Here is a 15268-nt window from a genome sequence, read left to right as displayed (position 1 = left end):
CTGGCCCAATTTTTTGGTAATTTGGTATTACCAAATTACTATTAGAGCTGGCCTACTGGTATTATACAGCTAATATATATATTGTTTAGTATTAAGCTTGTTCCATATTAAGTTTTTCAGCAAAACGTGTTTGAGTCCATAAGAAAAGATTCATTCTTATATCTGGAGGAATAAATATATTTCAATAAATATTAATGTCAGCCCGCGACTTTGTTCCAGTTTTGAATTTTGGCCCACTGTGTATTTGACTTTGACACCCCTGCTGTAGATCCTAATGGCTCAGTTTCAAGCAGAGTCAAGCTAGCTTCCATTAACAATAGAAAGATCATTTTGTTTTAACTGACGTCTGTATTTGATTTTCTTTTAGATGTTTAATGTTCATGTAGGTTATTCTGAAATGTGAAACAGTGTTTAGAGACTGTCCTACCCTCCATACAAAAACATATAAGAAAGAAAAAAGGTAAGTAGTGGGTGAATTATTCAACTCTGGTCTGTTTTACTTGAAACATTTAAAAGACACACCTAATGTCACTAATGCTTGCATCATTTAAATGTCCTGATTAAAAGCTGTGATGACTTTTATTCTGCTTTATTCAAGTTTTGAAAGGTTCGAACCTCAAATCTTCACCTTCTCATTTGGATGCAGGAACAACATTAGGACAAATGTTTTACAAGACATTGGCAGGGCTTATTTGCCAAAGTTAGTAAACAATGCTCATATGAGCATGCTAACATAACTGTCAAAATAAAATAATCTTAATTATTAGAGCAGTAAACCAACATGGAGCTCAGTATGTTTGTGACTCTGAGATGGAGGTGAAACATGTGAAGCTGGGCTGTGGTTTACTGCTCTCTTCCTGTCACAGACACTGTTTGACATCTGTTCATCTGTTGGTTTTTGTTCAGGCTGCAGGGATCATTTCTCACTGTGGGGAACAGACTTATAACAGGAGCAGTAGTAGGTGGCTGAATGATCGAGTTTAACTTTCTTGATCTCTAACTTACAGCTGTTCTGTGTATTCATGGATGAGAAATCATCTTCCTGAGGATGACCGTAACCTTTGTTAAGCGTGCAGCTACCTCTCTTAGGCATATACCCAATCACTCTGAATGTTTCTTTTTCTTTCTTCTGGTACCAGAATACAAAGGGCAGAACGTCAGCACACTGTTCAGTCCCTCCACAGCTGAAGGAGACACTTTCTCCAACTCTCCTGGTCAATGTTAAATCCTCCTGAATCAGCTGTTCTGCTGCCATGGTAACCAGTGCTGTAGAGACACAGACAGATAGATGAAGGTTAGTGTGACAGTGTTTGTTACAGGTTGACTTTGTTGGCTCCTGATTGGCTGGAAACACTCACCTGAACACAGACAGCACAGAGCAGCAGCTGGGAGGAAAAGCATTTTGTGCAGTGGTGTTTCCTCTGGTGAACCTGGGGAGAAGTGGCACTCTGATGCAGCTGAGGCCAAACAAGGACGAGCTGCGAGATCAGACGAGGGCCACGTGGTTTCTAACAGGTCCTCAAAGCTCCCATCAGCCCCTGCGGCCCACAGATAAGACTGCTGCTGCTGATTGACAGCTCAGCTGAAGCTGCTGTGGTTTCATCGTCTTCATTTCAATCTGACAGCAGATCCAAAAATCTGGGTCACATGATGCACAAACACTCAGAAACATTCATGTTGCTGTGAATTTAGTAACACACACTGTTATCTGTTGTTTAACAGCTGTGATGAAAACACTAAATATACAAACTAAATATAACTAAACTATAAATAAATAGAAAAATCTAAAAATAATAATATGGTTCAATATTTTAAAAGTTCATAAATTGCACACAAAGTAGTTAAAAAAAGAAAATCATATATAACAACATTTAGAGTAAAAATCTTATTTGAAACAAACACATGTGGTTCTGTTGTGTGTTTAAAATATGTGCACACTGTGCTTCTTTCCCACATCTTCTAATGTGTTTTGTTCCAAGTTGGTTTCAGACTGAAGGATTCATTAAAGCCTTTTTAAGAATCATTCAAATGATGATCATCAATTCTAATATCTATAAACAGTAATAAAAACAGGGCTGTGTTTCACGTCAGCTTCATTTATTTGTAGCCATGGTTAGATTTCATTTGCAGTAGGCAGTCATCCACCTTTACACACACATTTACACAACAGTACAAAAGTACTTTTTGATTCATGAAAGAGAAATAAGACAAATGTTGCCTTTGTATCATCTCTGATATGGAAGGTCTCATTTGAAGATGTGAGTGAAGGACACAAATCTTTTGATCTGGTGTTGTTCTACATTTTAGGACTAAAAGACAGAAGGAAGAAAGTGAAAGTGACTGTGCGAGGGGTTGAAGTCATGAAGTCAAGTGGAGGCCGCTGACTGCTGTTACTTTCTGCTGTACAGCTTAAACAGGGACTCACAGTCAGCCTGCTAGAACATTTGGATGAAGAGAAAAAGGAGGAAAAAGACTTTGAGGGAAAAATCCAATAAGATCAGCATGTTTTTAATGTGGGAATACAACAGTTTCCTCCACCATGACACACACTGGAGCCTCTTTTTGCTCACAGCTTCACTCTTTGTCTCAAAGTTCAGTTTGGAGGCCAAAATTGTTGCAACACATTTGTAAGTTTGCACTAATTTCACTGTGTGACCCTTAATGGATGTAATCAAAGAATCAGTCAGTGAAATATGAAGCTGTGCTGTAAGTTTGGAGGAGAAAAGTGTCTCAGTGACTTTAATGAGGTGAACACATGAATACAGAGCACTGACTGACACGTACAGACTCCTTTAATGAGTCGCACACATTTTTGGGACTTCATTAAATGTCAAAAATGACACAACAACCTGCGAGCACATTATTGTCTGTTTGCTGTTTGTGTGCTTTGTTTCCTGTTATGATAGCAGGCATACAGCCATGTTCTCAATGTCTCAGCTTTCATTGATTATTTCTGCTTTTCCTCTTCTATTAGGCACTTCAACTCAATGAATGACACACAGAAAGATTTCATGACTGTGTTCTTCAAAATAAGGACAATATGTTATCTGCATCTGAATGACTCATGTTGCCTTGTTTCTACTTTCTTTGCATATTTCTGCTTGTTGGAAACGATTTTCTGAATCATTCAGTAGTTTTTGTAATAATAAGGACATTTAGCAACACTTCAAAATGATTCTCCATCATTTGCTGTTCAGACTTGATCTGTTCTTACGTGTGTGATATCCAGAATGAAAAACTCAGCTCAGCTAATAAAATGGGAGCTGAGCAGACTGCAGGGGCTTCATGGTCTCTCCTTTGAGTCCATGAAAGTTCATTTGTCAGCTCTGAGTTGAGGATTTGAGCTGTTTCTCTCACAGGTGAAGAACACAGATGCTTCCTGGAATCATTCTTGAAGCAGAGTTCATGCTTGTAACTGTCATTGTGTTATTAAAGTGAAAAGCCACAGCTAACGGTGTGGAGGCTGCAGAGCAGAAAGCCACACAGCCCGTCTGCTGCAGGAAGTTTGGATACAGTCAGTTTGTGCTTCACTCACACGGCTTGTTGTTCATCACACAATGAAAGTAGAATCAAACTCTTCATCTTGAAATCTTTATTATTCACACAAACACAACTACACTGTTTGACATTTGAAAATCAAACAAAAACAAATCAAACTGAAAACTTGTGATAAAAATATTCCTGATGATTTTTGTTACTACAATAAAAGTCACAATAAGTACAAAAAGAATTCTAACTCAGAGCAACAATACATGTAAAGATGGATTTATTTCAGATGATCTTCTAACTGTTGAAGAAAAAGGCAAAATAAGCACAACACATCATAACTAACATTTGTGAACACTGATCAAAGTGATGAATGAGATGAATTGATGAGATCTGATGGTGAGAAAAGGCGAGCAGGAAACAGTCAGTCAGCATGTGTGCAGTTGGTGGACGCTCCCTTGTTTGTGAGCATCATCAGCAGAGAGAGTCCACAGCAGTACACCAGACTCTTCACTATCAGCACTGTGTACAGCAGGCAGAGCAGCTTCACCCTGCACTGAGACTGGAAGGACACTGAAGGACAGACAGACACAAAGAGACAGACAGACAGTCGGGTTATTCCTCTCAGATCAAGGAGAAAAAGTCCAAATAGAAACAGTCACAGCTTCTTCTTCAAGTGGATGAATTGATGTAGTGTTTGTGTCCACTTGGGGGCAGAAGAACTCCACAAGCAGCTAACAAACTGATCTCTGACATATTATGGTCTGTCTGCTGTTTGGTGCTGAGCAGCTAGTGTACAGTGGCTTTATCAGAGCTTGTTGGATGAAGATTTGATCAATTAGTGCAACTTTAAGACCCTAAACTTGTTCCAGCTCCCTCATTGGACATTGGAGCTGTCCATGCAGAGAGGCAGCAGGTGATCTTACAGTCAGCTGGCTGCAGAGCTGGCAGGTCTGCTGGCTCTCTCTCTGGAGGACAGGAGGCTGCTGGAGCTGGAAGCTCTGAAACAGAAAAGGAGTCAAATGTTTGGAGCTGCAGTGAGAAATGTCAGTCCTCTGCTGCTCTGCTCTCTTTGACAGCATCTCCACATGAAGCTGAATCACTGCTCAACACAGTCACCAAGCCTTCATTACCTTGTTGTGTTTGGGCCTCCACTGTGCCCCCCTCGTGCTTCACCCAGCAGCTGTATTTATATGTGTTGGTGTCCTGCTCCTGGATCAGTAAGATGGAGGCGCTGTGTCCCGACTCTCTGAGCTCCAGCTGCTCTCCCTCAGCAGGGGGCAGCTCCTCCGCTTCTCCGCCGTTCTTCTTCTGTCTTTTCCAGGAGAACTGGACCAGAGGAGGAAACATGGCTGAGGCCACACACAGCAGGGAGCTGTTCCCCTCCAGGTGGGCTCTGGATGCTGCTGGGTACACGCTCACCACGGGCTTCACTACCTGCTCATCTGAAGTTTGACAGCAGCAACAAGCAGCACAGACACACATTCACACAGTCAGCAGCAGCTTCCAGCACTGCACTGCATTCAGTCTGATCCTGGAAACTACATGGACTCTGATCACTAAACTACTCATCAATACAGCACAAAGTTCACTACATACACTGGATTCAGCTTCATATCAAACACAGTCATCACCTCATGTCATCATGGCTCACATGACGAACACTCAGTGTGTCTTTACATCATGAAATAAAATATTTGTTTGCTGATATTTTAATATATTATTTATCACAAATGTACGCATATATAGATTTGTCTTCAAACTATTTAAATTATATTTTCCATCTTAAACACAAGTTTTACCAGAGATATTAATAATTCAACATGATTTAATTCCAGCAATGAAATTTCCACTTTTGTATCCGTTTTTAAACAGGTGTTTTATTCATGTTTTAATCAATACTATACTTCTTTCACAGACTTCACAATCCTTAAAAATGTTATTGGAATAATTTGAAGGGCACTACATCTATTATTTAGTTTGATTATTGTGTTTTTATTTTGTTTTGATTATATACGGTGTATGTTTGAATTAATGCACAAATTAAATGTAATTAAGCTGCAATTTGAATGAGAATTAAATACCTTTTTTCAACAGTATATATTAATTCATCATTATTTATAATATAAAATCTAAAGAATCTGAAACGTCATGAAAATTATTTTTCTGAAGAAATATTTACTGAAATATGACCATTGCTGATTTTTTTCTTCATTTCCAATTTAGACTGACAAATCAAACAAGCAAGAAACACAAACATGACTTTAACAATTTCATATTTTGTTGTTTGATCTATATTATTTATTATTTATATTTTTTCTTCACAATAAACACTTTGTGTCCCTAATCAGTATCAATGTCAATTTAAATATTAATATATTTTTAAAAAATCACCAAAAGAATCGATCTTTGAATATTAAAAACATGTTTACATTTATATTTATATTTACAAATGTACAACTGTATTATTTTAACATCAAATATGATCTTGTGTTAAAAACCAGCAGAATCACTGAGAGGATCAAATCCTAAATATTTGTAACATCACTAATATTTGCAGAAATAAAGAAGAACTTTAGTTGTTCAGTGAGATTTCAACATGTTTTCAGAGATTATTGAGCTTTTCTTCTGTAACAATGGCTGCAGATGAATTCTCTACTAATGATGAAAAACTAACATGTAAAGCCTGAAGCAGCAGAAACTGACTTTAAACACATTTTCAGCTTCTACAATAAAACAACTGAAGGAAAATAAATGTTTGTTCTTACCTGTTACAGACAGTTTAGTTCCAGAGCCAAAGATGTCATAGCCCCATGCTGTTCCTCTCACAGTGAGAAAGACTGCTACAAAAACCTGTCTGCTGTTGAACGTGTCAGCTGAGGTGAATGAGTCCAAATGAGGAAGCAGGATCATATTTCAGCTCCATGATGTGTTTCTCTAATGTTCATATCAACATGACTGTCTCTTCTTCTCTTTTCTTTTAGCCACACTAGCAGCACGGCTCTGATGTTAATGTCAGTCTGTTGGTCAGTCCACTACTTTAGTCCACATGAAAATAGAAAATCACTATATAAGCACCAGTCCATTTATCCCATCAATGATGCCACCACTACAATGAAACATCTGCTGATAGTATCATGGTTTGGCCCATCTGGCTCACCATCATTAATCACACAATCAATTTTGAATTATAGCAGCAAATTCTGAAGAAAACTATCAGAACATGTGTCTGTGAACTGAATCTCAGGAGAAAGTGGGCCATGCAGCACCACAATGACACAAACCAGTCAAGTTTGTTTTCTTTGTTCCAAATAATGTTGAGAGAAAAATAATCCAGTGAATCCAGCGAGTGATGTGATGAGTCTCTGATGTCTTTCTGATGTGGTTTTGTTGCGTCCTTCAAACCACACCTGGTGTATTTTAGAAGAGAAACATGTTGGTCTGCACAGGCTCTTCTATTTTCAACACTGACAGGATTTCCTTTGCTGTTTCTTCTGTTTTGTACATTTTCCTCTGTTTTCTGCAGCTTGATGGAGCTTCTGTAAAAAATAGATCCAGAGTTATTTTTAGTGGTGCAGAGCAAAGAGATGCTTCAGGGATGCTTCTGAAATGTGCTGTGGCATGTCTGCTGGAATCATCAGTGTTGTACTGAGTGGCCTCAATCAGCTCCAGCAGCCTCGTAGGAACACAAAGTGTCCATGCCTGCTGTTAAAAATAGAGCTTTGCAACAACCAAGTCCAACAGAGTCCAACAAAGATGGTGTGAAAGAGCTGGAAGCGAGCAGTTCATGTGAGAAAATCAAACATGTCAGAATTAAAGCTGCTCTGTGTCAAAAATGGAGTCAAATTCTTCCAAACTGATGTGCTGGACTGATTATCAGTTACTGCAGGTGCTCCAGCCGAGGAGGAGCAGGAACCAGCAGAACTGCCAAACATCACACACACCACAAATGCCACACTCACAGAGAGACAAAGATAGAAAGCAGAGGGAGGAAAGATAGATGGTGGGTAGGCAGCAGAGGATCAGGGGACCATAACACCATCTTACACAGTTATTAACTAATGAGCTCATTGACTAATCTGAAACATCACTTTGATTTTTCTGACAGCTTCATTGGAATTTCAGCTCACAGTGGATCTGCAACACTGTTAACCTTTGCTGCATTTTTCACAGTAAAATACCACAAAATGCCCAGTAACTTACCTGAAAACATTTCTATAGTTAATTACTATAATTTTTCTTTGCATTATGGGTATATTAAGGTTATTTACATTTACTTACTGTATTTTTTAAAATTGCGGTAGTAGTTATACCTACCGTTAACACATTAGCAGTAGTGCTACTGTATTATGTGATTTGAATGGTTCATCATACTGTTTGTGTATTTTTACTCTTTCAGTGGTTGGTTGCAATAGTGCATTACATTTTAACTCTTTCACTGCCAACCATTTCCAGATTTTCCTCCAACCTATGCCATTTGTCAGTATGATACCAGTGAAAGTATTATGGTTTTGACTTTTTAGGGGACTTGCCTGTGTGTAAGGTTCAAGAATTCTGATCATCTAATCTACTGCATGCAGTTGTATGCACATGCACAGCTGCTGCAAATGTGTGCTTGCCACTGCGTTGCCACAGAGATCAATTCAAGTGACAGCTGCTCCTGGGGAGAGGGAAAAGAATGCAGAAAGGCCTCCTTGTAGGGAAATTTTATAAAGCAAGGTTCTCCAAATCTCTCCCAAAATTCTGTGTTTTCTTAATTGACTTCCATTCATATGTAAAGACTATAAGGTTAACTACAAATAAAAAAAGCAGAATTCACATTGCTGCATCTCCATCACTTATCTCTGATTAACCCTGAACAAGATTCACACTTCCTTTTGTTAATTTTTTTTACTTGCCACTATTCTGTTGTTGGATTTCACTTAGGTTGTTGCTGCTGTCTGTTTTTGTGTAATTTTGTACTTGTGACAAGTAGTGAATAAAGTTATTTAAAAAAGACGCAGAAAGGCGAACTTCAGTCAGTGGAGAATATTGTAATAATTTGGCGGAGGCTTCTCAGTCGAGCAGTAACTGAATTGCTCATTTACTGAACGTGCAACATGTACAGAACTCTTCTGGGAACTAGTCAACCCAACTTAGTGAAACACACACTGAATGCATGCTGGCCCCTCCCACCCACCTACCTCTACCAACCACCACTCCATATCCTGACTGACATGACCTGTGATCCAGTGATTGACAGGAGAGGAAAGACAGGCCAACTTTGTTAACTCTTCGTTATGATATGCTCGAGAGGACAAAAGATTTTGCACCTCGTTATTGTTGGACCTCTGTGTGGAAACTGCAAACAGGACGTCATAAGGTAATGCAAAGGACTCTCCTACCTAACATACTCCTTTATTAATTTTTAAGAGCATATATATTTTTTGTGTGTGTGTGTGTGGGGGGGGGGCGGGGGGCGGGGGGCTTAAAATCGGTGTTAGCTTGGTCGAAATAGCACATTAGCTGAATTATTCTGGAAAAAATAGGTTGTGTGTGTTTTTTTCTTTTTTATTTAAATATATATTTAGATATATATATTTTCCACGGGGAGGGGCGAGGAACACAGGCGCAACGACAGTCTTTGTCTTTTTCCCGCCGAGTGTGGTGCATTGTCCTCCTGCGCTTCTGTTCTATGACTATTGAGAAGCTGGCCACGCTAACAGTGGGACATTTAGCTTCAGCTCTTTGAAAGACAAGACAAAGCAGCAGGTAAAAATACGCATTTAACGAGAATAAAGAAAGACAACTTTTTTTTTGGAAATTTAGAGACTGCTAAAACAATCATATCCAGTTCTGAGCTTGCTCATGTAGGTTAGCCTGCTTTATTTAATTTTGTGTGAGCTGCAGTACACAACATTAAAAAGTTAATATAACATTAGGTTGGTGGCGCGAGGAACTCCAACCTAAGTTTAATATTTATTATTTTTTTAAGTGGGAAGGGGAGCATGTTTTTTTTCCTTTAATACAACGTCTTCCAGGGTCTTTTTCATAGGAAAACCATGTAACGTCTGTGTTAGGTTGGTCAAAAGAGCAATTAGTTGAATTATTCTGGAAAAGATGGGTTGTGTGTTTTTTTTCTTTTATTTAATTATGTAAATATATTTTTCAAGGGTTAAATAAATGCAACATTAAATTAACAATTGTCTCTCTGTCTTTTCCCGCCCAGTGTGGTGCATTGCTGTCCTCCTGCCCTTGCTGGCCGCGCTGACAGTGTGATGTAGCCTCAGTTCTTTGAGAGACAAGACAAAACAGCAGGTAAAAAGACATATTTAGTGAGAATAAAGGTAGACAACACTTTTTTGGAAATTTAAAGACTGCTAAAACAATCTAACCTAGTTTTGAAGTTTCTGATGCAGGTTAGCCTGCTCTAATCTCAACTGTGGTTTATTGTTTCATATGTTCCATTTAAAAAGCAAGACAGTGTAGTGGTCTGTAAATTAGTCGCAGTTAGTTGCAGTGCCATTGTTAAGGGGTTTAACGTCAACTTGACAGACCCTCCAAAATCTTTCCTCCAGTGTTTCAGGGTCTGCATGGTTTAAGTTAATAACATTGATCTATAGATAGTTTTTCTTTTAACTTTTTCCCATTTTTTGATACAACCCAAGCAATGTAGATCCCTTCTTTAATAATAGAACAAACAGATAATAGATTGAGATGTTTTTCAGTCACTGTTGTGTTGTTGCCATGCTCTTTGCAAATTAAAAGTTAAGTCAAATTCAGACACATGCAGCCATGTACAGGTGTAAATTTTGTGGTGTTTGTAGTTCAGAATTAAGACAATTTTGTTATCATACAAAGAAACATCAGCACACAGCTAATTATCGATTCACATGTGGAATAGAGCAATGTCCTTCTTCCTATCGAACATTTTCTGCATTCAGATCTCATATGCACAGGAACCACCGCTATCAGTGTATATCGCTTCAGGTTTAACCGTTGTATCTTTGCATCATTCAATATCATCCTCTTAATTCATTGCAGATATGGACAGTGGCAGCCTACATCATGAAATTAACCTGGCATTACCTGACCTGCATGAAGAGACAAAGAGGGCAGTTATTGAGCACCTGACAGACATTATTGGTGTCAGAAACAGAGAAGATCTCCTGTTTGTTGAGCCTGATGATATCAAGCCTTTCTTGACACCAATTCAAAGTCGAAGACTTGTTCAAGTATTCAGAAAAGGTGAGAATGCATTAATGTCATAAATGGTTGCAGACCTATCTTGAAAATAGTTGTAAATTAGTTATTTTGAGAGTTATTTTGAAATTGTACTTTAATTTTCAATTCATAGTTCATAAAAAATCTAGCTTTTAAAACTAAAACTAGCTTTCATTGCCATTGGTATTATTTCTCCAACACTCTTGCTTTTGTGTCTCATATAAGAGTATTACTCAATAAATACTCAAAAAAACCCATCTGTACATAGTTAATGTGGAATTGTTCTGCTGTGTTTATGTGTGTGTGTGAATATCGACGACCAAGTGGACTCTGGCTCTTCAAACAACCCAAAGGAACCTGAAACCACCTGCTCAACAACTGTGCAAGTGCCACTACAGGGTAATTCACTCTGTTCTGCACAAGCATCAGGTCAACTCCCTTCCACACAACCAAATGTAAGCAACACTTCCTGGATCAGCAATTTTTCAGTTCCCTGGGAGAAGATGCCAACAAGACTTTCACAGGCCTTGGCATCTGGTGGAATGGCTCACCCAGAAGACAGGAGAATAATGATTAGGACTGTTGTAGAAGGAATGCGAGTACACTGCCCCAACCCTAAGAGAGCTGCTTGTGGGGAGGTAGCTAGAGCTATTGTATCTAAGTATCCCACTACCTTTGCAGATAAGACTGCAGAAGGTGAGCAATTAGGCTGTGGTTATTATTCCCTACTCAAACAGCTTAAAACAAGAGTTGAACATGTAAATAGAGACAATGTCAGCAGCAGAATCCAGCAGCCAAGGAAAAGGTCTACCAGGGAAAACAACGAGGGTGATGTTGCCATGAAAAGGGGGAGATCTGAACTTGATAGCTATGGTTGCATCAACTGGCAACCCACAACCCTACCAGAAGGAGAAACGACTGAAACTTTGGAGACAAAAAGACAGACTATGTCAACTGTCTTCAGATCAGCAGGTCCTCAAGCAATTGAAACAACAGATGTAAATACTTATATGTCTTTGACTTATATTTACCAGAGGCACATGCTTAATTCTTGGCCTGCCCCCACCTTATGTGAGGTTCAAGAGCATTGGCCATTTCTTTTTACTAAAAGAGGCCTCTGCACTCACTTCCACACACTCACAGATATTGAGGTAGAGACACGTCTCAGTGAAGCCCTTCTTACGAAAGGAAGGAGAATTTTGAACTTCTTTCAAAGCCAGAGACTTCAGTGGAACAAGGAGATTGAACATCTGCTACGTGAGTGCGACAGTGCAAAGCTGAACCACAACCAGATCGCCACAGCAGCCATCCTTCTTCTGATGAAGTACTTCCAAGAAAAAGAGGACTCAATCTTCATCTTGGCTGACGTAATTATATTTAAAATTTTACACATGCACTCTCAATACTGTCAACATAAACACAGGAAAAATATTTCAATGATTTTGGGTATCATCATTCAAATCAGTTCCTTTTGTGTTTTAAAGGCTTTTTCCACCAAGATGTCTGTTGAGAGAGAGATGACCTTACCCATCACACCAAGGGTAATAGCGCTTGGTAAGTAAATAGTTTCAATCCTCTTGTAATATTTTTGTAAAAAATCTATGTAATTATTGTGGTATTTGTACCCACAACAACTTACTTAACAGGGGTTTGTCTGTTTTATATTGTATAAAAATAGAATACACACAGTTTGCTGCTGTTTCTCTTATTATTTATTATACACAATGACCAACAGGAAAAAACAGCCTAACATTTCAGCACAGGCCAAAATGCCAAAACATTAGGCAGTTTTTTCCTGTAATTGATCATAATTTTCATTACATAATAAATAATAAGAGAAATAGCAGCAAACCGTGTGGATTCTATTTTTGTACAGTGTGAGGCCTGCTATCCAGCATTCTTGTGGAAACCTTATTTGTAAGGGTGAGCACATTGTCTTATTGGACTCTTGTCTGTTTTTAGGGAATAATTTCATGTCTGCAAGCCGCTGGATGATCAGTTTGGAGGGCAAGGTATTTTATGAGCCTGAGCAGATGCATGACTTTGCCAGCACCCTTGCTGTCTTCTTTGCGTCATACTACGTTTTCAACCTTGAGTATCAGGAGTCAGCGTCCATCACACTGGAGATGATACAGAGGTAAATACTTTACACCATTAAAGCTTACACCATTTAAGAATGAAATATATGTGACAGCTTGACTACAGTTGCAGAAACATATAGGTGATTGCTGTAATGTATGTTTTAATTTTGAAATTAAAGCAGCCTTTTTTCCGTTAAAAGGTTCTTTGTGAGGATCAATCCAGACATGGGAACAAAATGCCCTGCAAAACTTGGTACAAGCCGCAAGACAGATCGTGTCGTAAAGAGGAAGGTTACAAGCATCAGCCCTCGGATCACCACCTTCCTCCAGCGGCTCTCTGAGTTTGAATGGAGGACTTCCAACTAGGTAAGAATACAGAGATGATAATATTTTTTACATAGCTGATAATTATATACATACCGTACACACATCCATACAACAGTATGAATGATCTCAGACAGATGTGAACAAGTGAATAACCTGAGCAAACATGAATATTGATGATGTGTCTTTGACAGGTGGTGATAAAGACTACGCTGAACCCGACCATCCTGGTAACGGAAATCTAAATCCCATGTCACATTCTATTTCCTGGGACCCACTGATAATTATTACATTTTGTAAATGATTTTTGTTTTACAATTGTAATAGTTTATTTAATGTTCATGCTGGTGGGTTTGTCCTGTTTTTAGTGGAATGAAAAACTGTTTTCCTTAAAAAAATCAGACACAGAAAGGTGAAGGACTGTGTAGTTTTCATGTACGCTTCTATTTATTTTGGTTATTGACATTGTTTTTATTCAGTTGAAAAATGTTTTTCTTGTTAAAAAAAATTTATCAACAATAAATGTTGGTTTAATTCACTATTCTGAGACTACTTTATTGAATTATATTGTTTTTTGTAAATGTTCTTATATTGAATATGAATGTTAATATTATTTTATATGCTGTAAAACACAATTACAGTCTACACAAATTATACTGTACACAATTACAGTGTTATACCATAAACCACATTTGCAGTACAGTGATACTATAAAACTTAATCACGGTAAGTCTTTCTAACTGTAAACCACATTTACAGTAAAGCTGCATTACCACAAACAACATTTACAGTAAAGCTGTTATACTGTAATATATGTTTACAGTAAAGTGGTTGAACTGTAAAACATCACAACAGTAAAGATACTGTAGATCAGTAATTACAGTAACTTACTGGCAATAGTGTTGCCAGTAAGTTAATGTAAAAATACAATAAAATGTCTAACAGTGAACATGAGCAGCTGAAGACCTTCAAGAGCTGAATTTGAGGTTTAAACACACAGTTGTACAGAAACTGTGGCAAAATGGTTTAAGGGAAACAACACCAAGTTATCAGAGTGATCATCACAAATCTGATCTCAGCTCAATAAAACAACAAAAAAACCAATTTCACTCTGAAGAGAGGTTGAAGTCTACTGGCTTTCCCCTGTCAGCACATCTTTGAGGGGGTAAAATTAACATCCAGCCTTATGTGTTAGGTTTTTGGTATCACTGTAAAAAAGCTTTTTCCATGTCAGCTAGTAGTAAATCATCTTTATTTTTAATCAAATTTATAATCAAAGTATAATCCTGATCAATATGTTAAATGACGAATGTCTAATGACGACTTTGGTCATTAGAGCTGGGCGAGTCCCCTCACCCACACCGGCTCTATGTGAACTCTACAGACCAGCTTAACTATAAATCAGCTGCAGATGTGAAACTGGTGATCGTTGGATCTCCACTTTTTAGTGTGTGCATGCTTGTGTGTGGTACCGTGTGTGGCTGGCGCCGAGGAGGTGTCCGCATTATGATGTTGATGATTTTTCTTTTATGCGAGCAGCTCAGGAGAATTTCAAAGCTGTTCTGTAACACTCCAACACTGGTCTCTCAATCTCCCGTTGGAGAACCACGAGCTTCTCCATGATGTTATCAAATTTTAATTCCCTGGTCTTCTCGGTCTTTTGCTCAGATAGCCGATTCTGAAAACTCACAACTGCAGTGAGCAGTTCTGCTATCTGATCCAACTTTCGCTCAAAGGTGTCATTTTGAGCAGGCCTCTCCTTGAAGTAACCCAGTATACGCTCGGAGGTGTTATTTTGAGTCTTCACGGCAGCTGTAAGCGTCTCCAAGGTCTTAACCATGCTGCTTTCATTTCTGTGAAGGTTCTCAGTCATCCAGGTCATCGTAGTCAAAGGAGCTTGCAAAGAAAAGCGTCTGGACTTCTTTAAGTTACTTGAAGACGTTTCACCTCTCATCTGAGAAGATTCTTCAGTTCTATCTCCAGCGTCCTCGATGGCCCAGGATGTGATTGGGCGTTAAGGCATCCAGTTTTGAGATCCCTTCCCAGACGCCTTAATGCCCACTCACATCCTGGGCCATCTGACCTCAGGAATTCACATGATAAGGTGGGGCCAGGTTTCACAATGAACTCACCCGAAACTCTGGCTGATTGGGACCCACACCCAGTTCCACACC

The 15268-nt window shown here is 38.7% G+C and overlaps 2 protein-coding genes across 6 annotated transcripts in view; one reads left to right on the top strand and one right to left on the bottom strand.

The window, feature by feature from the left end:
- Positions 1 to 3910: 3910 nt before the first annotated feature.
- Positions 3911 to 15268, bottom strand: part of LOC148097275 (immunoglobulin lambda-1 light chain-like) — a 33825-nt gene continuing 22467 nt past the window's right edge. For 2 of the 4 annotated variants that reach the window (XM_087831676.1, XM_087831678.1), the window contains 4 exons: positions 6255 to 6302; positions 4620 to 4931; positions 4413 to 4487; positions 3911 to 4059 (listed from right to left, as the gene is read on the bottom strand). In XM_087831676.1, coding sequence (XP_087687802.1) covers positions 3911 to 4059; positions 4413 to 4487; positions 4620 to 4931; positions 6255 to 6302 — 584 coding nt within the window. Of the gene's footprint in view, positions 4060 to 4412; positions 4488 to 4619; positions 4932 to 5031; positions 5051 to 6192; positions 6400 to 15268 lie in introns of those variants that run through there. The other 2 variants (XM_087831679.1, XM_087831680.1) reach the window with 2 other exon arrangements.
- LOC148097276 (uncharacterized) lies at positions 9693 to 13552 on the top strand. Of its 2 annotated transcripts, XM_087831640.1 has the most exons (7): positions 9699 to 9783; positions 10510 to 10713; positions 11014 to 12056; positions 12174 to 12243; positions 12652 to 12826; positions 12971 to 13136; positions 13289 to 13552. In XM_087831640.1, exons 2-6 carry the CDS (start codon positions 10512 to 10514, stop codon positions 13134 to 13136), a joined length of 1656 nt encoding a protein of 551 aa, XP_087687766.1. In that variant the 5' UTR covers positions 9699 to 9783; positions 10510 to 10511; the 3' UTR covers positions 13289 to 13552. The 2 variants fall into 2 exon arrangements, with proteins under 2 accessions (XP_087687765.1, XP_087687766.1); XM_087831639.1 differs by lacking the exons at positions 10510 to 10713; positions 11014 to 12056 and having other exon boundaries at positions 9693 to 9783.

Source organism: Neolamprologus brichardi, chromosome 18, assembly GCF_056152115.1.
Source record: "Neolamprologus brichardi isolate AB-2024 chromosome 18, ASM5615211v1, whole genome shotgun sequence".
NCBI lineage: Eukaryota > Metazoa > Chordata > Actinopteri > Cichliformes > Cichlidae > Neolamprologus > Neolamprologus brichardi.
Note: the sequence above shows the minus strand (reverse complement) of the source record. Positions and strands in the feature narration are given on the sequence as shown.

Coding starts and splice junctions, on each gene's coding strand:
- LOC148097276 (XM_087831640.1), top strand. CDS start 10,512: ATGGACAGTGGCAGCCTACATCATGAAATTAACCTGGCATTACCTGAC. Junction 10,714..11,013: donor TGTTCAAGTATTCAGAAAAG/GTGAGAATGCAT, acceptor TCGACGACCAAG/TGGACTCTGGCTCTTCAAAC. Junction 12,827..12,970: donor ACACTGGAGATGATACAGAG/GTAAATACTTTA, acceptor TTCCGTTAAAAG/GTTCTTTGTGAGGATCAATC.